General features: G+C 39.6%; 2 protein-coding genes across 2 annotated transcripts; one reads left to right on the forward strand and one right to left on the reverse strand.

The window, feature by feature from the left end:
- The first annotated feature begins 869 nt into the window (after positions 1–869).
- LOC120291966 lies at positions 870–1,268 on the forward strand. The gene has a single exon (XM_039309783.1). It carries the CDS (start codon positions 870–872, stop codon positions 1,266–1,268), a length of 399 nt encoding a protein of 132 aa, XP_039165717.1.
- A 16,722-nt stretch (positions 1,269–17,990) lies between these two features.
- On the reverse strand, positions 17,991–23,914 carry LOC108960232 (disease resistance protein RPV1-like). The gene is made up of 6 exons (XM_039309784.1): positions 23,798–23,914; positions 22,844–23,349; positions 20,338–21,469; positions 19,881–20,171; positions 18,980–19,798; positions 17,991–18,419 (listed from the first exon to the last, which is right to left on the reverse strand). The coding sequence occupies exons 1-6, from the start codon at positions 23,912–23,914 to the stop codon at positions 17,991–17,993; spliced, it is 3,294 nt and encodes a 1,097-aa protein (XP_039165718.1).
- Positions 23,915–25,200: the final 1,286 nt, after the last annotated feature.

The following is a 25,200-nucleotide window of genomic DNA, read 5'->3' on the forward strand; positions in this document are numbered from 1 at the left end:
TGCATGCGAATCGACTATTGATTGTTGATTGTTAATCTTTGGTTTGTTTGTGAGATGAATCTGAAGATATACCCCGAGTTGAGTTGGTGTACTGATCGGGGGATTAAGGGAAGAACTCGTTGAGATTTACATTTCACTGGTTATTGAATAACTATTTTCAGGTCCCTAGTGCGAAGAACCCAGAGCTTGAAGCGGAAGGGTCTGGAGCATAAGTGACTCGGTAGTCCTTTATGAGATAAACCTTCTATATAAGCTTGAGGTGTTTATGAAAGTGTATTTGATTTGAAATTGGTTGTCCTACTTTTCTATCACATGTTTGTTGTTGTCGGGGGATTAGTTAATTCACTTTCGCATGTGCAATAAAATGAAAAGGGTCGGCAACGAGTCTTGGGAATGTCGCAAAATTCTATTGACCACCAAGGGATGTGCACGCGCTTGAGGTTCGGGATGTGACATCCCCATTAAGTGGTATCAAAGTAAGGTTAGCGTTTGAAGTGATAAGGTGCAATGGGTTTTGGAATAGTTAGTAGGAAATGTTTTTTCCTTATGCAGACGCCTGTGATTGGCTAGCTGATTGATAGTTGTTTTGTGTGGGTCACTCAATTTCTCTAATTCGATGTGGAATTAGGAGGCAAGTTCTGTAGAGATCATATAGGATGAGTGATCCAGATTAGAAGACTCCTGAGAGGAGGTCTGTTTCGTCTGTCACTCGGGATGGGACGCCGACTAAGGTTAGTACCCGAAGAAGAACGCATGCTTAGGCCAGCGCGAGTGAGAGAGTACAGCCTTAGGCTGGTACTGGTGTAGCAACACTTGACAATCCTAGATTAGATAGGATCGTGCATGCGCTTGAGACTTTGGGAATTTTGATGGGACAGCAAGTTCATAATCAAGCTGCCGCTGCTGCTGCAGTCCCACCTGCTGAAGTCCAACCTGGGATTGTGATCGATAGGAGACTGATGCATAAGCTGATAGAGCAGTTCCTAAGACTTAAGTCACCGAGGTTCAATGATGTGGGCAACCCTAAGACTGCAACCCTTTGGTTAAGGGATGTTAAGAAGATCTTCACCATGCTGAGGTGTTTAGAGGAAGATCGAGTACTTCTGGCAACTTATCAGCTTCAAGGTAACGCCAGTACGTGGTGGGAAGCCACTCAAAGAAGAGTGTTCCCGGAAGGCATAGCTCAGACTTGGGGTGCCTTTTGTGAGGCCTTCAATGGAAAGTCCTTCTTAGACAGTGTGAGAGAGTCCAAGATGGTAGAGTTCTGACGGCTTCGCTAGAATGAGATATCCATAGATCAGTACGAGGCAAAGTTTGCAGAGTTGTCTAAGTATGCACCGAGACTAATTAAGGACCCAGTAGGTGGGACAAAAAGGTTTTTAGACGATTTAAAACTGGACATTGAAAGTCAGTTGATGCCTCTAAACTTGAAGGATAAGCAAGCTTAGGATAGTGCATTACTAGGATGGGTGACCTCCTGGGATAGTGCCTAACTATGTGTCAAAGGGTAAAACCGTGAGGCTCGGTATGGGACTGGCCAAAGCGAACAATGCCTATGTGAGTTAGTCCCTATAGAAACGGGACCCCTTCAATAGATGTGTAGCTCGGGGACGAACCAAGCGAAGGCTGATGGGCCTATAACGACCCGGTCCAACGAGGGCGTGGAGTGATCACTAAGGCTAGAGAGAGCCTGGACAAGGAGCGGCTCTTGGCAGGCTTCTAGGATGGCGAAAATTGTAGGAATGAACTGGACTATGCACCGAACAAGAGGGGCAGTGTTTCTGGGATAATTTATTAAAGTGGCGCAACGAAAGTATTGTTAAGCTTGTTGAACTTCGGTTTAATGGAATGAGGTTGGAGAAAGGAGGAGCATCTTGCTATAATGGATTGTTATTATGAAGCAATTTAGTTTAACCTGGTGGCGAGAGGTAGTTTCAATTTTATTGAAAATCAAGGAGGACCCTCGATTACTTTGGTTTCATTTGTTGAGGCATCCTGGTGACTAGATGGGGGTTGCGAAGGTTAGTTGGCAATCGTAATTGACACGACAGTTGAAGAATTGAAGATCAAAGATATTTCTGTGAACCCAAGCAAGATTGAAGCAGTAAGTAATTGGCCGAGACCGACTACAATGACAGAGATCAAAAGTTTTCTGGGTTTGGTAGGGTATTACAAACGGTTTGTAGAAGGGTTTTTTGCATTAGCATCACCATTGACTCGACTTCTAAAGAAGGAAGAAAAAATTGTATGGACAGGTGAGTGCAAGTATAGCTTTCAAGAGCTTAAGCAAAAGCTGACCACCACGCCTATGCTGACCCTTCCTTCTGGTCTTGGAGGATACGAGATCTACAACGATGCGTCATTTAGAAGACTGGGTTGCGTGTTGATGCAACATGGCAGAGTTGTTGCATGCGCGTCTCGTCAGTTGAGACCTCATGAATTGAATTATCCGACGCATGACTTAGAACTCGCAACAATCATTTTTATTCTGAAGATTTGGAGACATTATTTGTGTGGAGAAAGATTCAGATCTTCATGGACCATCAGAGTCTCAAGTATTTATTTTCTTAGAAGAAATTGAATATAAGACAACGTCATTGGCTAGAACTTCTGAAAGACTATGATTGTGATATTTTGTATCACCCAGGAAAAGCGAATAAAGCTGTCGATACGCTGAGTCAGAAGTCTTCGATTGCCCAAATGGTACTCAAGGAATGGACTTTGATAGAGAAGACTAGAGATTCGGATTTCAAGTTTGAGGTAGGCCACCTTTCAAATTTTATGGCTACCTTCAAATGAGAATTAAGATACTCTAGTGGACTGACCCATAAATCCAGAAGATTGTACAGGAGGAGGTAGAAAAGAGAAAATCAGATTTTCACATTTTAAAAGACGGAATGTTGAGATTCAAAGGACGATTGTGTGTACCTGATGATGCAGAACTTAAGGGGGAAATCATATTAGAAGCACATCGTAGCAATTACAGCATACATCCTGGCAGTACGAAGATGTATTGGAATTTGCATCAACACTATTTGTGGTCCAATATGAAAGCAGACATAGCTAAGCATGTCACCAAGTGTTTGACGTGTCAGCAAGTAAAGGCTCAGCACTGTAAACTAGGAGGACTTTTGCAACCTCTCGAGATTCCTGAGTAGAAATGGGAGCACATTACAATGGATTTTGTGACAGGCTTACTGAGGAGTCAAAGGGGTAACGATTCTATTTGGATAGTGGACAACAAACTGACGAAGTCAGCTCACTTCATCACAGTATGAAAAGACCTAGATTTGGATAGGCATGCAGAGTGTGTACGTTAAATTGTTCGTCCGCATGGAGTGCCAGTGATGATTACGTTCGACCGAGACTCGAGATTTACAGCTGCTTTTTGGAAAAGTTTGCATAATGCGTTGGGAACAAAGCTGCAATACAGTACGGCTTATCATCCTCAGACAGATGGCTAGGCTGAGAGGACGATTCAAACCCTTGAAGACATGCTACGGGCTTGCATTTTGAATTTCAAAGGAAGTTGGGAAGAACAACTTTATCTCGTTGAGTTTGCCTACAACAACAGCTACCGGCAGAGTATTCAAATGACTCCTTTTGAAGCGTGGTATGGCAGAGCGTGCATAATGTCACTATGTTGTGATGAAGTCGGGGAACGAAAGGTCACGGGCCCAGAGTTAGTCCAGCAATTAGTGGATGCCGTCACAGTTATCAGAAACAGATTATAGACTGCTCAAAACCACCCAAAAAAGAAAAAGCTATGCCGATAAGTGCCGGAGACCATTGGAATTCCAAGTTAGTGAACACGTGTTTTTGAAAGTGTCACAAATGAGGGGTACTTCAGGCTTCAGCAAGAAAATGGAAACTAAGTCTGAGGTACGTAGGTCCCTTTGAAATATTGAAATTTGAGTCATCTAAGGGATGAATGGATGTGAATTTCGTCAATGCATTGTTGGTTGATCTCACTCGGAATTGATCACTCTTGAGATACTAACCATAAAGGGAAAGGCTAATGAGGATAGAACTCGTACGACTGAAGAACTTGACTTGGGAAAATGACTTGACCGTGAGACTTGCATGAGGACGATCCTATAGATAGGCAAGCCGATTTCAAGGACGATTAAAAGTCGATTCGCGGACAGAACATAATGGAACAACGGGTGATTTTCGTTTACTGTTATTGAGCCCACAAACGACCCTAGGCCGATTCTTAGTAATCGTGTACTTTGAAATGAGAATCGATCCTCCACAATTTCATGTAGTCAAGGACGTCCATGCGTCAAGATGTCTTGAATGTGTTTGGCACGAGTCGGTCACGCGTGAATCCTCAAAGCCGCCCGTCAGTCTAAGTTGTACCTAAAATGGCATTAGTGCGAAATTCACATGGCATGAGGACTAAAGATTGGATTTTGAATTATCGGGAACGTCCGAGATAGAATAAGCTACTTGGAGAAGCGAAGAATCGATGTGACAACAATATCCCCACCATTTTGAAGAAGAATTTTAAATGTTTAAATTTCGAGGACGAAATTTTTATAAGATGGGAAGAGTTGTAACATCCCGAAATTTCGGAAAAAGAAATTATCGGATGAAAAATCGGAGATTGGAATAAAAATAAAAATGATAAAAATATTATTATTATTTTTCTCTCTCCTCTTTCTCCTCTCCTTCACGCTTCCTTCTCCTTCGGCCGAGATTCCTCTTTCTCCTTTTATTTTCTCTTTCTTTCTTTCTTCTCTTTCTTCTCTTTTCTCTCTCTCTCTCTCTCCCTCACGTTTTCTTCTCCCCTCCTTCGCATGCAATTTTCACCCCCTCATTTACGATAACTTCTTTCTCTCTTTCTTCTTTTTCTCCCTCTCTCTCCCACTTTTCCACCCCCTCACCTACGCCAACCCTTCTGCTACAATTTACCCGCAACTTCCCCTCTATTATTCTATTGTTTCTCTCTCCCCTTTCCCCTTCCTCCTCTCGACAACCCCCACTCCCATGTCCCTCTTCTTCTTCTCTTTTTCTCTTTAATTTCTTTTCTGTTTTGCTTCCAAAACAGCACAGTGTGCTACTGTTTTTGCCCCAAGCCAGCCATCACCTTACGCCATGGCCGTGGGCCATCACTATCCACAAGCCGCCATCCACTGCCGAAGAGCCGCACCACGCATCTGCGAGCCGTCCGCCTGCCGTTCATGCCAAATCAAAAACCACCTCCGCCGAGACCCATTAGCCGAGCGCCTCTGTGACATTTTGAATGTAACCGAGCGTAGCCCTTGCCACCGCCGTCGCGCTCATGTTGTCAGAATTGTCGTCGGATGAGTTTAGCTCCTAATCCTTTGATTAGTGCCTAAACTTGCTTAGGAGGTTGATTTAGACTTAAGGATGGTTTAGGTTAGCTTAAATAGGGATTAGTGATAGTCTATAATAGTTATATTAGTATTATAATGGGTTAATATTAGTCTAATTAGGGAGATTTGCTCCGTTGAGGATGATTTGGTTGAAAACAATGGCTGTTCTTCAGAACTGGTTTCTGGACACTTGCGGTTTGTAATTTTTGTAGATTGAAATAGGTCGCGAATCTGGAGCCGACATCTCCTAGAGAAATGTTTTAAACATCTTAATATACAACATATATTTTTCCCAAGATTTTTAGGAACTTAGAAGTTAGAGATATTAGCTCCGTCATTTTCAAACAGAACTGCAATTTTCGCTGGAACTGGTGACCTTTTAGGATTCTAGGGGTTTTTATCGACTCTTAGAGTTAGAATTTTAAAATGGTTTCTTCATGAAAGTTATTTTTCACCTCTTATAGTTTAACATACTCAAATTTGAAATCAAACGGACGTGTTTAAAACCTCGAACCAAACTGATTTCGGAAAACCGAATTTCTGAGAACAAACCTAATTTTGGCGCTGGATTGAGTGATTTACTGTGATGAATTTAGAAGGATCTGGATTTAGTTGTCTTCATGAAAAATATTTTTATGTGTTCTCTACAATATATTCAAATTTGGAAATTTTCGAAGCTCGATTGGTTAGGTTTACGGATTTAAATTTGGAGATGTGTGAATTGCCTATTTCTGCCAATTAGGACCGATGTTAGTTTGGTGATGGTTCTTGATGCTTTGCTTGCTTTAATTAGTGTTTTTAATGACTTGTGGAGTTAATTTATTAGTTACTTAATTCTTGAATTTCACTATTCATGACACACTGTTCACGAGTTATTCACGCGACAATGTTCACGAAACACTGTTCACGCGCACTGTTCACCCGAGAATGAAAAGTGGTCTAATTTCATGTGTATTGATTTTATGAAGTGAATGAATGTGTAAATGCATGGGCATCCGCATGAATTGGGTGATGTTTTGTGCAATAATATGGTGATTGGAAACTGTTGGTATTTAATTAGAAAATACCGGGTGTAAGGTTTTGGACACCGAAAGTGTGTTTAAATACTATATCAAACTGTGGGATTTTAAAAGAGATGACACAAATTTTCTTGTTCGATCTGACCGTATCCCCACACACAATTATTTTACCATGTATTTCTAATATGAAGAAAATAAGCCGAGATCACCATTTTAATTGAGGTATTTGAGTGCAATACACGGTATCCTGGGCTGAAATTGAATGAATGCATGAATGATATGAGATGTCGTCACGAGCTTTTGGGGCCGAACGATACTCCTTCGAGAATGCCCCCACGTCAACGGATGCTGGTCGCAGTGGAGGCTGGACTGATGCTCTTATATGGACTGCCGTCTAAATGTAGATGTTGCCGTGCTTGATGGTGCGAGACGATGCCTGGTTATGCCGGAAGACTGTTATCTGTTGCATTGACTTGGGTCCATGTGATTGATTGATGTGTGCTGTGTGGAGCACTAATGTGCAAGAACGCATGAGAATCAGGGCATCTTTAGTTCTAGTCATGCATGAGTTGAACACACTATTTATGGCACGCACGCATGAATCGATAACGCGTCTCACATATGCTTCTATTGTGCTGAGAACAAAGCCTTGAGGGGTGGCCCGACTGGGATGGCGGTTCATCCGCGCTAGTGTGGGGCCCAAGGAGGACAATACTAGGCTAGGATGAGGGATGGCGGTGCGTCCGCACCTCTACCCCCAAACATCGCGTTTGTGTGGCCATGGCCAGGTGAGATTGCTTGTAACATTATTTGTATGTAATTGATGAACTGTATCATTTAATGGCCATGTGCATTGCGTGTATTGTGCTGAGTTTTGATATGCAGGATATGACATACTAGGTAAGGTTGCATGTGAACCGACTATTGATTGTTGATTAATCTTTGGTTTGTTTGTGGGATGGTTCTAAAGAGATACCCCGAGTTGAGTTGGTGTACTAATCGGGGGATTAGGGGAAGAACTCGCTGAGATTTACATCTCACTTGTTATTGAATAACCATTTTCAGGTCCCCAGTGTGAAGATCCCGGAGCTTGAAGCGGAAGGGTTAGGAGCTTAGGTGGCTCAGTAATCCTTTATGAGATAGACCTTCTGTATAAGCTTGAGGTGTTTATGAAAGTGTATTTAATTTGAAACTGGTTATCCTATTTTTCTATCACATGTTGTTGTTGTTGGGGGATTAGTCAATTCACTTCCGCATGTGCAATAAAATGAAAAGGGTCGGCGAGGAGTCCTAAGAACGTCGCAAAATTCTATTGACCACCGAGAGATGTGCGCGCGCTCAAGGTTCGAGACGTGACAACCATAAAATCTCAAATTGATACATTTGTGATAAATTTACCCATCGTCTATTAAAATTGATTAATACTCCAAAAAATCGTAAACTGATTTTACTTTAATAAAAAAAAAGGGTAAAATCCAACCCTTAATTGCCACATATCATCCGACTTAGCAATTTGACGGTAATTTTAATAAAAACTAACAAATGGTAAATTTATTACGTGTACTAGTTTGATTTTTTTTGTTGTCAAAAATTTAGTTTTGGATAAATTTATTAAAAATGTACCACTTTGGGATTTTCGATGATCAAAAAATTAGTTTGAAATAAATTATGACGAGCATACCGATTTGGGATTTTGGCCATTGCCAAGTTCCAGTGTACCTTTATTAGAAGTTAGCCATGAATGAATATATCTATAGCGTTCCACAGCCAAATAAATGTCTTTCAATGTACAGCATTCATCCATACTCTTTCATAGTTCAGGTAGAGCTGGCAAAATGGATCATAAACCCATATTATGACCAATTTTTAGTTAAATGGGTCATATATGGATCAAACAAAAGTTAAATATGAGTCGAAATGGGTTTGAGAAAGTAAAACAAAAAGAAATTGGTCTAAATGGGTTATTAGGAAACCCATTTTAAATTTTAAACCCATGGCCTTTTTAACTTTATAAAAATAATTTTTTTTTTTTAAATCGAAATTATAATTATTGTTCATATTTCAATTTTTTTTTTTTTTTTCTTTCTTTTCTTCCTTCCTTAGCCGGCGGCTGGTAGAGCGACGACCGACCTCCGGCCGGCGATAGGCCAAGCGAGGCTCGAGCTCGCTAGGGTTACCGACGACTAGCGAGGCTTGAGCCTCACCGAATCTAGCGAGACTCGAGCTTGGCGTCAGCGGGCCTCGGCCTTGCCAGATCGGCGAGATCAAGTCTTGCCTAACGCCGTCGAGCTCGATCTCGCTCGTGGTCGGTCGCTAACCGTCATCATAGTCGGCGGCCGGCCGAAGAAGAAGAAAAAGAAAAGAGAAAAGAGAAAAATTAAAAATAATTATTAAAAATTAAAAATTATATTTTAAAAAATAAAAATAATTAAAAATTGTATTTAAAAAAGTTAAAATTTTGATTTTTTAAAAATAGTTTAAAAAGAATTATAAAAATGAGTTTTTTAGGTTTAGTTAAAAAAATTCATGTTACGAGTTTTTAGTTATTCAATTGTATGTTCACTTCAAATAAGAGAAGCATGTATATAGTCTAATTTTTTTATAAATATTTCAATTTATAGGTTTTTTTAAAACTTTTTATTTACTTTTTTAATTTAATTTGAAGTTTTAATCCAATTAGCATTAGTAGAAGTGGCTTTTCCTAGAATATTAATAGGTTTTAGCAATCTGGGTCAGGTCGAGTATGGGTCGAGTACGGGTCGGATTAGGTATGGGTCACTAGATTTACACTACAAGAATATGGGTCAAAACATGTTAAATAGGTCAAATATAGGTCGACCCATTTTTGACCCGACCCACCCATTTGCCACCCCTAACTTCAGGAAACAATTGAGCGGTAGGGACCGCAGCATGTTCGCACAACTTTTGGATGATGCATCTGCATGAATTGTAGTGGGATATAGTAACTAGTTAATTGGTGATTTATTTAACCAAGATTTGCCCTAGTGGCCACCCTTCCAACATGTAAGGGAGAAGTGGAGGGTTTGAATCCCCACCTTCTCGGGGGGGAGGGGGTTGGGATAAGGACGATTTAGTTTCAAGTGTAGGTTTCGACTCCCCTCGCCTTGCAAATAAGTAGGGCAAAAGTTTGAAAGTGAGAATTAGAGTAGGAATGAAGTAGGGTTGACAAAAAAAAATTGGTGATTTATTTAAATAAGTGGCCTAATTCGTGGTCAATAGCACGAGTTTACGGATTTTCGCTTTTAAGTGCCGGTGATGAAAAGCCCCATGAACTCAAGTTTTTATCGTAACTTAGTTTTGCAGTAATTTAGTTTTGACGGTTCAAAAGTGGAATATCTCCCTTTAGATAATGGGAAAAGTACAAATATAAACTGATATCAATTCATTCCCAAACTTTTTAGTGAGAGCAATTTAGCCATAACCATTTTCTTATTACTATTTCTTTAGTTCATCGTGTGGATGCCAATGTCTTATGTGACACGGTTAGTACTAATGCGAAATTTTATTTTTAAATAATTTTTTCTAATTCTTTTATTAATTTTTCTTCTCTTTTTTCCTTCCCTTTTTCTTCTTTTCTCTTTTTTTCATTTTTCGTTATTACCCTTTGCCAAGGTTGCCAACTAGTGAGGGCGAGGGCGAGGGCACCCTTTGCTAGATCCAACGAGAGAAAATCTATGTGCCTAAAGAAGCAACTATGAGTGGAACAACGAGTCACTAGACTTAAGATGTGCGCCTAAACTCAAAAGTTTACGCAACAAGAGTTCCAAATTTGATTCGAGAACAAGTACAAGTTCTAAAGACGCATTGTTGAAACCAGATTGAACTATGTTGGGGGATTGGAATGTGCACAACAGAGTACAGGACCAGACCTAAAACTGATAGAAAAAGAGGAGGAGTGGAGAGGGAAAATTTTATGTATATTCATTGAATTGTGTACAATTACAACGATCCACTAATAGTTTAAGAATGAAAAGAAAATAAGGAAATAATGAACAAAGAATCATAATTTCCTATTCACTGAATCAATTACAAATTCACTTAATCAATTAGAATCGGCGCCACAGTCAGGATGTTTGATTATATCTTCAACACTCCCCCTCAAGCTGGTAGCCTGTAGATGTCATGGACACCTAGCTTGCTTCACAAGTATGCATGTTGTCTTTGACATAGTAGCTTAGTGAAGATATTTGCTAGTTGATCCAAAGTTCCAAGTCCCTTTGTTACAAGAACTCCCTTTGTGATCTTGTCTCGAGTGAAATGGCAATCAACTTCTATATGTTTTGTTCTTTTGTGATATATTGGATTTGTTGTCAATTTGAGTGTAGCATCGTTATCACAAAACAATTCAGTTGGTCCACTGACCTGTAATCGGAGGTTTAAGAGTAATCCTCGAATCCAAACTACTTCACAGGTAGTTTTCGCCATAGCTCGATACTCTGATTCAGTTAATGACAATGATACAATTGACTACTTTTTCGTGTTCCATTTCATGCAGAAACCAGTAATAGATCCTCTGGTCATCGGGCAAGTGGCATAATCTGTATCGCAAAATGATGTCATCTACATATTGCAATCGCGAGATAAGAATATTCCAAGTCCTAGAAACCCCTTAAGATATTTCAAAACTTTCAGGGTTGCATTCATATGAGATTGTTTTGGAATATGCATAAATTGGCTGTGTATTTATACCGCATAACATATATCATGTCTTGTCACAGTAAGGTATACCAATTTCCCAACAAGTCGTTGATATCCTGATGGATCTTTGAGCAATGGATCCTCAATAAATTGAGAGGAACTCATATCATACTCATGAGTAGTCAGCTTGTTGTTCTATTCAATCTGTATGATGGCTGGCTTGCATCCTAACAATCATGTTTCTAAAATGATTTCTAGGATGAATTTCCTTTGGCTAAGACCGATACCTCTATTAGAACGAGCGATCTCAATACCAAGGAAATATTTGGGAAGTACCAAATCCTTGATATGAAAGGTAGAGTGCAAATATTCTTTGAAGTTTGCAACATGAGAGTCATTATTTCCCATCACAAGTAAATCATCAATGTATATCAGCAAATAAAGTGATGAATTACTTGCATTCCATGTGAATAGGGTATAGTCGTGTTTAGAATGTTGAAATCTTGCATTGGTTAGTACAAAAATGAATTTGGAATACCATTGTCTGTATAGCCGTTTCAATCCATATAGGGATTTGCGTCGATGACATACGTGAGACTCTCCCTGTCTACATAATCCCTATGAAAGCTCCATATATATTTCTTCATCTAAATCACCATGAAAAAAAGGCATTGTGGACATTCATTTGGTGCAGCTACCAATTACGAATAATGGCAATGGATAGGAAGGAGCAAACAATGACTTCCTTTGCAATGGGAGAGAAGATATCATGATAATCAAAACCTTCTTTTTGTGTAAATCCCTCAGCCACCAATCGAGCTTTGTAGTGTTCAACAGATCTATCTGCCTTAAACTTGATTTTATAGACCCATTTACATCCGATCGGTCTCTAATGTGGAGGCAGTGGAACAATGTCTTAAGTATGATTCTCCATTAGCGCATTAAGCTCTGATGCCATTGCACATTGCCATTGAGGATCATGTGATGCTTCATGAAAAGAAGATGATTCCTATTCTTCCGAGGGATGGCTAATGCAACACATGTGTTTTGATGACAGCCGATTAAAGGAGACATATGAAGAGATAGGGTATTTGGTACCGCAATGCTAAGCAAATGTAGTCATTGGTCCATGTAAGTGGGCTCGTTGTCGTCTAGAACACCGGGGTGGATCAACTACTATGTGATCTGGTGCTGGAGAAGTTACTATATGGTCAGGTGAAGCTGTAGCTGCAGGAACTTCCTCAGATAACACCCGTGATATTGCTAGGGACCCACCTTTAGATGATGCTGGAGAAATTTATAGCTCTTTTGGAACTAGTATGGATTGTTCTTGGGCAACAAATAAATATTGCAAATCCATTTATAAGTCTTCTTCACATAGAAAAGGGTGTCAACCTTCTAATGACGAAGTCACAGAAAATATCATATCTTTGAAGGGAAAGATATCCTCATGAAAAATGACATCCTTGCTTATCTGTAGAGATTTCCATGACTATATCCTTTCTGAAGCAGAGGGTATCCCATGAAGACACTAAGTAGCACAATGACCCATTTTATCCATATGACCCACATTTGTCGCATAATATAAACAACCAAATACTCGAAGATGATCATTTTCTAGTTGTTTGTTGTATAGCATGTCAAAAGGAGTTTTGCCACCAAGAATTCTAGTTGGCATATGATTAATTAGATAAGCAGCTACGACCGCACAATCTCCCAAAAAATACTTAATGCACAAGCTACTTCTAAGAGATGTCTATGCTTATCCTCAACAACTCCATTTTGTTGTGGAATGTAAGTACATGAACTTTCATGGAGTATCCCATGTGAAGACAGAAATTTGATGCAATCAAAAGTGAAGAATTCACACCCATTATCTGTAAGAATTCATTGCATAGATTGATCGAATTGATTTTTGACTAAAAAAATGAAATTTGATAGATAAGCAAAAGTTTTGATTTTTTATTACATAAGATAGACCCAAGTGCCCCATGTATAATCATCAACAATCGTAAGAAAGAAACGGAAGCCATCACGATGATGGGTATAATAAGGACCCCAGGTTTCCATATGAAGCAGTGAAAATGGTTGGTCAGCTCGAGAAGTACTTATAGGAAAAGATGCCCAAGACTGTTTAGCTAAGGGACATACTAGATATTTAGGATGAGGAAAATAAGCACCATGACCCAATCTCTTATGAAAAAGGATATTTTTATTTCTACTGATAGTATTACAAGAAATGCTTTTATTTAACAATTCTAAATCTCCCGAGGAATCAATCTAGAAATATAGTCCTTGTGCAATACTACTCAAGCCCATCAGTTTGCCAGTCGAATAGTCCCGAAAGAAACAATTGTCGGAACTAAATATAGCATGACATGAATTATCTATGCAAACCTTTGGAATAGAGAGTAGGTTGAATTCAAAATCAGGAATGTATAAGACATTCTTGAGGACAAAGTTCAAACCAAGATAAACAATTCCAATCATGGTAACATAGATGAAGTTTCCATTGGGAAGACATACTAATATGGGGGATTATGAACCTTTTTTTTTCACATGAGAAAATAAATGCTTATTGCAAATTATGTTGTCACTAGCCCCCTGTATCGATTATTCTTGCATTGACTGAAAAAAAAAAAAGTTCTCCTTTTGAAGAAAGGTACCTGAGGCCTTGTGTTTTTATTATTGGTTTTCAACTGTTTTAGGATCTGGACAATATGTTGATATTGATCCTGAGTAATTGTCCATTGTGCCTCCTTGGTTTTTTTGTGGCAACCTAATAAGCTGAGTATTCTTTTTTGTTTTTATCAGTAGGCTTCATGTGTAGTTTCCAACATGTCTCAACAGTATGGTGTAGGGTTTGCAATATTTGCAATAATTATTTTTGAATTTACCATTTTGCCCATCGACCTTTCCTGATGATGCCGATTAAAGTGAGTCATAGGATCCCTTGTAAGCAATAGTAGATGTGGCCTGATAAGGGCCCTCCGATCCGATCAAGTTTATGGGCAATCCTGAGCCGTTGATTGCCACATGCGATCCCGAGCTGTCCATCATGCCGCATGATCTTGAGCCATCCATCCCCATCTCCTAATCCATACCGTTCATTATCAAGCAACAATCTCAGCCATTCACATGTGGAACCCTAGGGTTCTCTTTGGTCCTTCTAGCCAAAGCCATAGAGCCCATTTTTGGGTATCCGGCGACTTCGACAACTCCGCCACTTCCTACAATAGCCGTCAAGTGAAAAAGCCACGAGACTCATGCCTTCTTCCCCTTGGGGGTGCTCAGCTGCGTCAAGACACTAACTTTCTTCTTGGACAGCCAAATGATATATGTGGCCGAGCGGCGATGGAGGGTCCATCACAAGAATTTGGGATCTAAATGCCGAATAGGACTCTTTGAGGATGAGTAAAAATCTTGTGGATTTCTCTCGTTCTTTCATTTCTTTATACTACCTGCTCTCAGGTCCTTGCACATGTTCTTTGGCCTCCTCGAGTTCATTCCATAGGGTAGAGAAGCAGTTGAAGCAAGTGGTAATCGAGAGGTTCCTTGCTTCATTTTTGTCAACGCTTAGGTGATTGTGAAGAGTTTGGCTTAGTCGAGACGCCAACAATCTCTCTGATATTGTCCCATAATTGCTTCGTGTCTTCAATTGGTGGGAGTCGAGCCACGATGTCAAGGGCAAGACAATTGCCGATCTATGTACGTACTAACTGGTTGCATCTACACTAGTGTCTCTGGTTGCGTTCACTGACCAAAAGGAGATAGATCTGTCAAGGAAGGTATCCTTATCTTTGTTGACAAGTGCCTACCGGAGATCTCGAGCTCAAGTTGTATAATTGTCCAGTCCAATGAGTCGGAGGTTGATGAGAAGAAGTTTTGGTCCGTTGGTCAGCGAAGTATAAAAGGGATAGCTCGATTCAGGGCGCTATCACCGCTGATGGGGAAAACATGCGGCATGAATCCAGGCAAGTAAATCAGGTGGGGATTTGTCCCTTGACCAGGTATCGATTCGAATCTGTGACCCAGATTCGGCTTACCTGAATCCCCAATTGGGTCGCTCTCATCCGATGCAAGAAGCAACAATCTCTATTGGGCTGATTTTCGAGGCCCAAAAAGCTTGCTTCTCCATATGGGTGTTGGGCCCACGCCTGTCCTGGCCCAGTGCCCCACTAGGCTTGGACGGGGTACCAGTGCACTGGCTAAACCACGGAAGGCCACTTAATGGACCCAGGGATTTTGCCTGCAGTAGGAAGTTGCTCCTCGACAGATGGTCGTTCCTCTTCGGGCAAGATGGTAACATCTGACAGCAATGGGGTTTGATTTTGCGGAGTCTCCTCCGTCGAACTCTCGATGTTCTTATCTTTTGCCATGGTAAAAAAAATTTGAATTCCCGATCGCTTTGCTGATTTGTTTTGAAGTTTAAGGACTGCAACAACACCCTAGGACAAAAAAAAAAAAAAAAAGTACACACACACACAAAGGCAATTCTGGATTTTGCTGAAGCCAGGCCAAGATGAAGAGTTACTTTGATACCATGACAGAAAATGAGGAGTGGAGAGGGAAAATTTTCTGTATATTCATTGAATTGTGTACAATTACAACGATTCACTTATAGTGTAAGAATAAAAATGAAATAAGAAAATAATATCCAAAGAATCATAATTTTCCATTCGTTAAATCAATTACAAATTCACTGAATCAATTAGAATTGGCACCATAGTCAGGATCTTCGATTATATCTTCAACAAAAACAAATGTGACGCCCCACCACCGTGATTCAACCTCAACGTCCTTGCATCCTGCTCCTGGGTGATAATCGGCCTCCATCTGAAAACCGCTGCAACGACCGTCGCACCTCTCTTGTACTTCTAACTCTCTCAAAGAGGGTGCACGCATGTTCGTGCTCCACCCTCATCCTGCCATCCAAATAGCGAGTAGTCAATGCCAAAGGGTGGGAAGGGCATCCCGGCCTCACCCTCGGCGGCAGCCGCAACCTCCGCTGGTTGGCGATTGGCTAAGGGTAATAAGGAAAAAAAGAAAAAAAATAAAAATTCGAAAAAAAAATCATTTAAAAATAAAAAATGTCAATATTAGCACTAGTGACGCCACATACCAATGTCAGCAATTTTCAGTTTAAATTGGCCGAATAGACTAAATTGATATCAATGTGAAACTGTTTAAAATTAAATTGATTAAATTGAAAATTTTAGAACTAAATTAGTATAAATGCAATAGGTTTATAGCTTTTTTTAGTACTTCTCCCACCAAATAGCAGTACAAATAAATAAGAGGGAAGATACATATTTTCACAATCATGGTTTTTCGGGTTCACCATGTTGCATCGCACTTCGACTACTTCCTATCCTCTATGATTGTCTTGCCTAAGTTTAGTCAAAAGCACAAAAAGACAGGACGAACAAAGGTCACACATACATTACAATAATTGACTTTATTATTCATTGGATATAGGTCGTACATAGTGAAAATCTTTCAGACCTGATTTTGACGTTGAGTTTGCTTTATGATAGAGATAGATTAATTGGTAAATAAATAATGGCAGGGAGGTCTGCTTCCAGATTTTGTCATAATAGTTTGGATTATCATAAGAATAATAATTTGTCATGAACCATAAGATTTTTAAAGAATGAACTCCATAATAATTTATAATTTTTTACTTTTTATGATCCCAAATATACTGTTATTATATATATATATATATATATATATATATATATATATATATATATATATATTCTCACGGTAGATTAAAAAGTATAATTCAATCATTTCTATATGCTCCCTCTCTCTTCCTAGAGTAACAACTCGCACCCTCTCACAAAAGTCACAATACTGTAGTGTTCGCTCTCCTTTATACTTTCCCATGGAAGCACTCTAAGAACGTGTTTGATAACTATTATGTTTTCAAAAGTAATTTATAGTTATAAATTACTTTTCTTTTTATTCTGTTCCAAGAAACAAATTCTAAACATTTAAGGCGTTTAGTAATCTGCGTCTAGCACCTACCTCAAAATTTCTAATCCAAACCATTTTCTTCTAATTTTTGAATGATTTTTTTTTCTTCTTCTTTTTTTCTTTTCTTTTATCTTCTTCCTCAGCCGATCGCCGGCCTTGGGATGAGCGGCAACCGGCTAGATGAGGGCCAACGATCCCAGCGAGGCTGCGCCTCGTTGGCCGAGCTTTGCTGACATTTGGGTGAGATGTGGCCGAGCCCGGCTGGGTTGGGCAAGGCTCAACGTCACCCGGATTTGGTGAGGTTGAGCCCCACCGACAACTAGGCGAGCTCGGCCTCGCTAGATCCAAGCAAGGTCGAGCCTCACCCACCCAGCTAGGGCTCGGTGGAGCCTCACTCGGCTACGTGAGGCTCGCCAAAGGTTGGGAGAGGCCCAAGCGAGGCTCGATATTTACCAAACAGATTTTGTTCCAAATCTACTCTCGGGAATAAAAAAACAGAATTAAACAATATTTGGTCGGTTGTCAAACACGCCCTAAGTCGAGACTTGCTGGCATCTTGTGGGCTTGATCTGAAACGCCTACACCAATTCATTCTTGTTGCTATACATCAACACTTGCGGGTCGAGGACTCCTTCTCCTTCCCCTTCTTCAAATTCTGATTCGTATTTTTCATAGAGAAATCTCTGATCAACGATAGAACAAGATCCATTTTGCATTGCGTGCTTAAGAGGGAACTTGTTGAATGTAAGAACACAGATCAATGCCTAAGCGTATCCACATACGAAACAGTAATAACTGTGCTCTTCCGCCATAGTTTGTGACACGGCAGACTTAAAAGACACGTTCGCTTCTATTCCATTCCACCATGATCTGATGATCATCACTCTGTCAACTACAACCAGTTATAATCTTTGCGGGTTGTTACTTTTGCCACTATCTTGGAGGCATTTGTGAGTGTCACCATCCCCACCGCAGTCAAAACCACGTTTCACACAGCCGCTGCCATCACTGTGCTTGAGTACTGGAGCGGTATATGATTTTGGCACACGGGCATCACAATTGCCAAATCAACAGTTGACTCAGTTGCCGCGGGCACATAGCATTTGAGGTCTGTGGCACCAAGGCTGTTGCTAGCCTCGAGTACAGGGGTAGTTTGTGATTCGGATGTACAACAATCGCCATCGCCTTCACAACAATTGTTGCCATCAGAATCATCAACATGGACGTGGCAATTAACACAGTTGCCAAGGGAGCAAAGTCTGCACTCAGGATGCGATTCCACTCCGTTGTGGTAGTCGCAAGTCTCAAATACAGGGGCGGCTTGTGATTTTGATATATAGCCATAGCCATCGCCAAGATCCAATCCAACTCCGCCATGGCTGTCGCAATACTTCAAAAATTGAATACTCTTATGCTCCTGCTCAGACAATGCAACGCAAGAACTTCAGTGATCTGTCAAAGAAAATCATAGACCGTTCAAGCTTAAAGAAGCACGGTATTTATTCAAGCACATGAGATTATTTATACCGCAGTAAAATGGTTTTATAACCGACCACAGTTCTAGCAATCCATAATTGGGTCTCTGTTGCCTAATGGTAGAATACAAAGCAACACAAAACAATTATGAGTTCAACCAGCAAGTATGTCTAATTGAAGATTTTCTGGGATGCAATCAAATGTTTGCCTTTTGAAGAGACTCAACAATTCAGCTTTTTCCGCTAACTTTGGCATATGAATCCTGTTGAGCGAAGAATACAACTTAAAAATGAACTTCATATTTCTTGAAAGGCCAAAATCTGAGTTTGCAAAATTAGATCAATTTCTCTCCAACATTAGATATTCTTACCACTTTGGAACAGGATCATCACCAAAGTAACACCCTAATACAATAGTCAGGCATGACAATTCCAAGGCTGTCCACATCTTTCTGGATGCCTAGCGCTGGATAATTACACTAGAGCAAAATTCAGGCAGCACCTGAAGCTTCTTGCAGTTACGCAATTCAAGCATTTGGAGATTTGAGAGGCAACAAATGCTCTCAGGCAAGTGAAAAATTCGGGTATATGATAATTTCAAAACTCTCAAAGAGGATAATCCTGCAAGATCACAGTCCATCTGAATCTCCAAATTCCAGCAGCGAGAAAAATCTATCTCTTCCAACTTTGGCAGATTTTGTATTGCTTCAGGAAATTTCCCTATGCGAGTAAATTCCATCTTTAGCACTTTCAAATTGTCCAAATGCTTGACTGAATGGGGCAATTCGTCAACTCCCGTGTTTGACAGGTCCATAAACTGCAGTTCCTTGAGCTTTCCAGTGGATCGTGGAATTTCAGTTAATTTCTGACAGCTCCTTAAAGATAGGCATCGAAGTTTCTTCAGTGACCCAATGGAAACTGGGAGGGTCTTTATAGCAGCTCCATCCAGTGCAAGATTAGAAAGAGATCGTAAGTGATCAATCTCATATATTTGTTCTAACCTTTCACACTTGCAAGCACTGAGAGTTTCAAGTTGTTCCATAGAACCTTCTCGGAAACGAATTGTATCAATAAAAGTCCCATCGATCACAAGCTCTTTTAAAGCCTTCGCGAAACCCAGATCTGGCAACTGGTCCAAATTACAAGACTTCATATTTAAGGAAACTAAGCTGCTTAGATTGCTAATGGATGGGCTAATCAAGGATAATTTGGAACAAGCTTCCAGAATCAATCTTTCTAGTTTAATTGGAGCAGGGAATTCTGGAGATTCAAGTAACTCAGGACACCCCGTTAGGTTCAAAACTTTCAATTTCTTCGCCTTCTGCAAATCAATGAGACAATAAAAGAGAATGAGTTCTTGAAAATCGTATGATTAACAAGATTAAAATAAATGTAATTTCTACCTCTCTTATCAGCTCCCAACCTCTCCAACCTTGATTTATCCGGCTCCATGACAGATCAAGAATGAGCAAGTGTTCAACATTGAAATAAGGAAGTCCCAAGGTCTTTTCAGGGCATACTTGCCAATCCAACCATCTTAAATTTGGAAGAAGATTCTGAAGATTGCCTTCAATATTTGCACAGTCCAGTTTAAGGAACCTCAAATTCCAGAGAGGATAAAATGCTTCGCACGTGAAACAAACGTCAGTTCCATGATCAAACATGATTCCAAGGGCTTGAACCTTTTCAGTGCCCTGTGAATTAGACAAAAGTTAGCTGGATGAAAAAACCAACAAGAAAACCTGGATAATGATCATTTCATTTTCTCATCTGAGTTAAAATTAATGATTGTAAGATGAATAAATCGAAAAGAGCATCAACTTTGTCCACTCAAGGAATCATTTGTTGTCCTTTATTTACCTTCCTTTCCTTTAGCATGGCTAATGCTTCCTTGTGATTCCACAATCTGCTTCGCCTGCAAGGTTCTTCGGGGTTCTCCTTCTGTACTATGTCCCTACCAAAGTCTCTTAATTGGTCATGCATCCACAGCTCGTTGTTCTCTCCAACTTTAACCAAAAACCTAACAAGAAGAGCTTCAATGCCCTCGTGAGGGTAAAATTCACAGTCCTCCCACATGTAAATGGCAATTCTCTTATCTTTGCCAATAAAAAAACATGCTATATCCAGGAATATCTTTTTCTGATTTTCATCTAAATCTTCATAACACATCTTCAATACTTTTTCAACTTTCTTGTGAGGAGCATGTTTGAATTTCTTCAATGTATCTTCCCACACTTCTTTTGATTTTGAAAATAAGAAAGAACCCACCACTTCAAGAGCTAAAGGAAGCCCACCAGTAGCTGTTATAATGGCACTCGAAAGAGTATGGTCAATCTCTCTGATGAAATCCTTACCAAATGCATGCTTACAAAAAAGTTGAAGAGCTTCACCTTCTTCCATTGCCTCAACCTCGTATTTTTGATCTGCTACTTTGACCTTTGTAAGAACATCTTGCTTTCTAGATGTCACAATAATTCTGCTTCCAGGACCATAATCTGTAAGCTCACCCGCAATCTGAACAAGCTGTTCAGGGTCACCCACGTCATCAAGAAAAATGAGAACCTTCATATTGCTGAATCTGTGTTTGATAAAGAGCGTAACCTCATCAGAAGTACCGAAACCTTGACTCCCCTTATTTACTAGTTGAGAAACTAAATCAATTCGCAAAGTCTTAAGCCCTGCCACCTGGGTATACCTTTCTTGAACATTCTCGAGATAGGCAAAACCATCAAAGAGATGGTAGAGTCGGTTGTAGACAACCTTTGCAAGAGTAGTTTTGCCAACCCCAGGCATACCACATATTGCAACAACACATTTCTTGTGGCCAAATGTTTCAACAGCTTGTCCATCACAAAAATCAACATTAAGCTTCCTCATAACCTCTTCTACATGACGGTTGATCCCAACTAGATATTCAGTCACGACTAGGCCACGCTTCTTTAATCGTTGCCAGACATCTGAGACGACTAGCTGTATAAGCTTGCCATGATGCCTGCCAATGTAAGTAATGAGAGACAGCTATGATGATATGCACTAAAACTATGTACTAAAAAAATGACTGGACAGTAGACAAAAAGTAAGGATGCGAATGGTAACGTTTCTATTCTTTTTTGTTCTAGGAACAGAAACAAAAAAAAAAAATGTTTTGTTCCGAGGGGAACAATTTTGAACAAAAGAACACATTTGGTAACGTTTGTTCTGGGAATAAAAATAAATAGAAACACGTTTGGTAAATTTTATTCTTTTTTGTTTCTTTTAATTTTTTAAACATTTTTATTTTATTTTTCATTTTTTCCTTTCTTTTTTATTTTTTCTTTTTTCGGCCGGTCACCGGCCTCCGGCGACCGGCCGACGGGGTCGGCAGCCTCGCCCAGCCACGGCGAGGCTCGCCAGCCCTCGCGAGGCCAGCCAAAAAAAAAAGAAGAAAAAAAGAAGAAAAAAAGAAGAAGAAAAGAAGAAGAAAAGAGAAGAGAGAGAAGAAATTTTTGTTCTTTTTTGGTTTCGAAGAAGTGTTTTTTTCTCCAGAAACAACTTTTTTGTGTTTCTTTTTTGCTCCAATTTTGTTCCGGGAACAAAAAAAAAAAAGAACCGAAACGCAACCAAACGTTTCTGTTCTTTTTTTGTTCCGGAACAAAATCCGTACAAAAGTGTTCAAACGTTTCTTTGGAGCGTTTCCATGCACGCCCTAAGATAGGGAAGGTTGACTTAAGACATGGCAATACAATGTATGAAAACACAGAAGGCACCAGCTAAACCATAGTTGTTCATTTACTAAATGATATCAAAGTCGATTTATCATAGCATTGGTTATAGTTAAGGATAACAGAAACTAGGATATTCTTCTAGAAGTTCTTTTATGGTCTATAACTGAATGCATATTTGGTGAAACAGTAAGAAAATCACGCCAAGACTAATCCCTTGGAGGTATTCAGTGGAGTATTGAGTATTGACTATATGATCTATGAAATAAGTAGGCTTATTTTACTTAGACACGATCATATAAGTATCTATTGTGTACCCCGGGTTTTACTTAGGAAACTCTAATCTATTGATCTAGAAGTGTAGAACAAACATTTTTGACATTCCTGCTTATACATAGGCTGCATACAGTGGCGACTTTTGAAGAATGGACACATTTAGGATGTTCAGAAGGCCCACAGGAAATCAGATACGACAGCATTATATGATAAGAATTTTGGACTCTCTCTGGGGCTATTGAAGGTCTCACAATTCATGAATAGTGATCAGCTTAACCTGCAACAATATCTTAGACGTAACAATCTTTTCCATGAATGTATGGACTGGGAGCGCATTTTGCTCAAGGTAGAGCTATGTAGTATAAGACGAGCAGCAGAGATTGGATTACCCACCATTCATTTCAGCCAAGTTCAACCCTCTTACTTCTCCAATATCTCGGAGAGCCTTCTTCCACGCATTGATCCTCTCTCTACCAATTCCCTCATTCTTAACAAGTTCATAAAAGGACTTCCCAAAAGAACCCTTAAGGTGTTTTACATCAGAGCAATCGACATCATAGAATATGGGAATGATCATTTGCTCTTTGTTCTCTCTGCACTCTAACATTTGCTGCAGCTCCATGAGACAGCTTTTGCTTGAAGCATAATCCTTGGAGATGATGGGTATGGCTATCTTCGACTGCTTGATCGCCTCAGTGAGTGACAGCTTGATCTTTCCTCCAACAGGGAGCTCTTCATTGTCTCTGAAAACACTGATCCCCTTTTCTGTGAGGCTGGTAAAGAGGCAATCTGTGAATCCCTTCCGGGTATCTGGCCCTCTGAAACTCAAGAAAACTTCGTAACTTCCCAAAAATGTGACAAAAGTAGGTGCAGATTTTGGCGATTCGCATGATTCCTGTCAAACCAAGGGACCAAACTTTATCCCGTAACATGTATATTCCTACCTAGAGGAGCTGAATGCCCAATTGTTTGCTCCTCATCAAAAGTAAAAAAAAAAAAAACAAGAGAGAGAGGGAAATTTCCAAGTCAAATGACAATGCATAGCATAACACTCACATTACCGAGCGAAAATCCAAAGGCATCCAAACATCTTTCTATTCTTAGAAGAGGAAAAAAGGAAAATCTCAAAGGAACTCAACAAAGGTTATCTCTTATTTCCAAGCATTTTCCGAACAAACTTATTAATTGGGAAAACAAATATACTAGACGATCGTTTAAGTTGAAGAGGTCCACCGAATGAATTAGGAAGAACAAACACATGCGAAACCAGTGTTCAAAGAACTAAGCTAAGTGCTGAAATTAGACATTCGATGCCGACACCAACCGCGTTTCTTCCGCCCTACGTATTCAAGGACCGCCGCGGTGATCGAAGCCAACAGAGCTTGGTTTGACTTCCGGAGAATGCACGAGAGCGCGACGAACAGGAACGCCAGTTTCAATGCACACGACGCCCACTCCATCTCTCTCTCTCTCTCTCTCTCTCTCTCTCTCTCTCTCTCAGAGACAAGGCGCGAGCAGGAAGACGGGAAGAGAGAGTGGGAATACGATCGACAAAGCCAAGCTCTTCTCTGGCTGGCGCGATCCTATAGACTTCTCCAGTTATGCGCACGGGAGTTTCTCCATTGGCTCCGGGTATCATCAAGTCGACGATATTGTGACTAAATCTCAGCCGTCCATCGTCCAATCTTGCCACTTTTTACTCGTTTAACTAATCGCCGGCCGATGGGACGCACAAAGTAATACGTTAGAAGCGATAGAGCTAATTTTGACCACGCCTCTATGACTAAAGCCACTCAATTTTTCAGTGGATAGGCAATAGCACCCTTTCGCACGTGATTCCCTCAATTGAGTTTCAAATTTACACTCAGTTGCTATTTAAAAAACATGGAAACGGCCTATTCTTCATCGCTGCTCAGCATGTCCATTCTTGGTGCCTCCTATCTCAACAACTCAATTTTGTGTTGAATTTGTTATTTGTTGATTAGTCTAAAAAAGAAATCGTTCTTCTTATTAAATCAAGCAAGTGATGATTTTGTTATGTTGTTGATGAGATACTTTTACATTGAATATATAAAAAGATATAAGAGTATCTAGAAGTACACCGAGAATAATGATGTAAAAAAATTATACGCATTAAGACATGTGATAGCTTCCTTTGTGACACTTTATCAATAATATTAGATTTTTGCAATCTAAATGAATGAGTCATTCTAAAAAAATTTCTTTAGTTTATGCGGATTTAGATTTAATTATACATTATCTTTTTATCTTTTTAAATTTTATCATTGGGAAATGTAATTGTAATTTTATTTTATTAATTTTTTTACGATGGTATTTTTTTTTTATTTCATTTAGTCACCTCAACTTATGTATATCAAAGACAACTCATATAAAAAAAATTTAATGATGATGTGCGCAACAACAGAAAAAAAAAAAGTTGATAAATATATAACTGTGTTAAAAAAGTTGCTTATACTAAAATTTTCTTGGACTTTGCTTGACGAGTAACCATAAATTGGCTTGACATGAAAAAGAAATTAACTAGGTCATGAACTTTATCTTTATATGTTTTCGAGAAACTTTAAGGTCAAATTAACTGATTTTATGCAAGCGCGATCAGAAACTCCATTGTACATGCTCGATAATAAAATTAAATGAAATGTAAACACACTATGTTACCAATAACTTGTGATATTTAAAGTTCTGTTTAGTATATTGCAAGTCTAAAATGAATAATATGTTAACT

This window comes from Eucalyptus grandis, chromosome 3 (assembly GCF_016545825.1).
Source record: "Eucalyptus grandis isolate ANBG69807.140 chromosome 3, ASM1654582v1, whole genome shotgun sequence".
In the NCBI taxonomy this organism is placed as follows: Eukaryota; Viridiplantae; Streptophyta; class Magnoliopsida; order Myrtales; family Myrtaceae; genus Eucalyptus; species Eucalyptus grandis.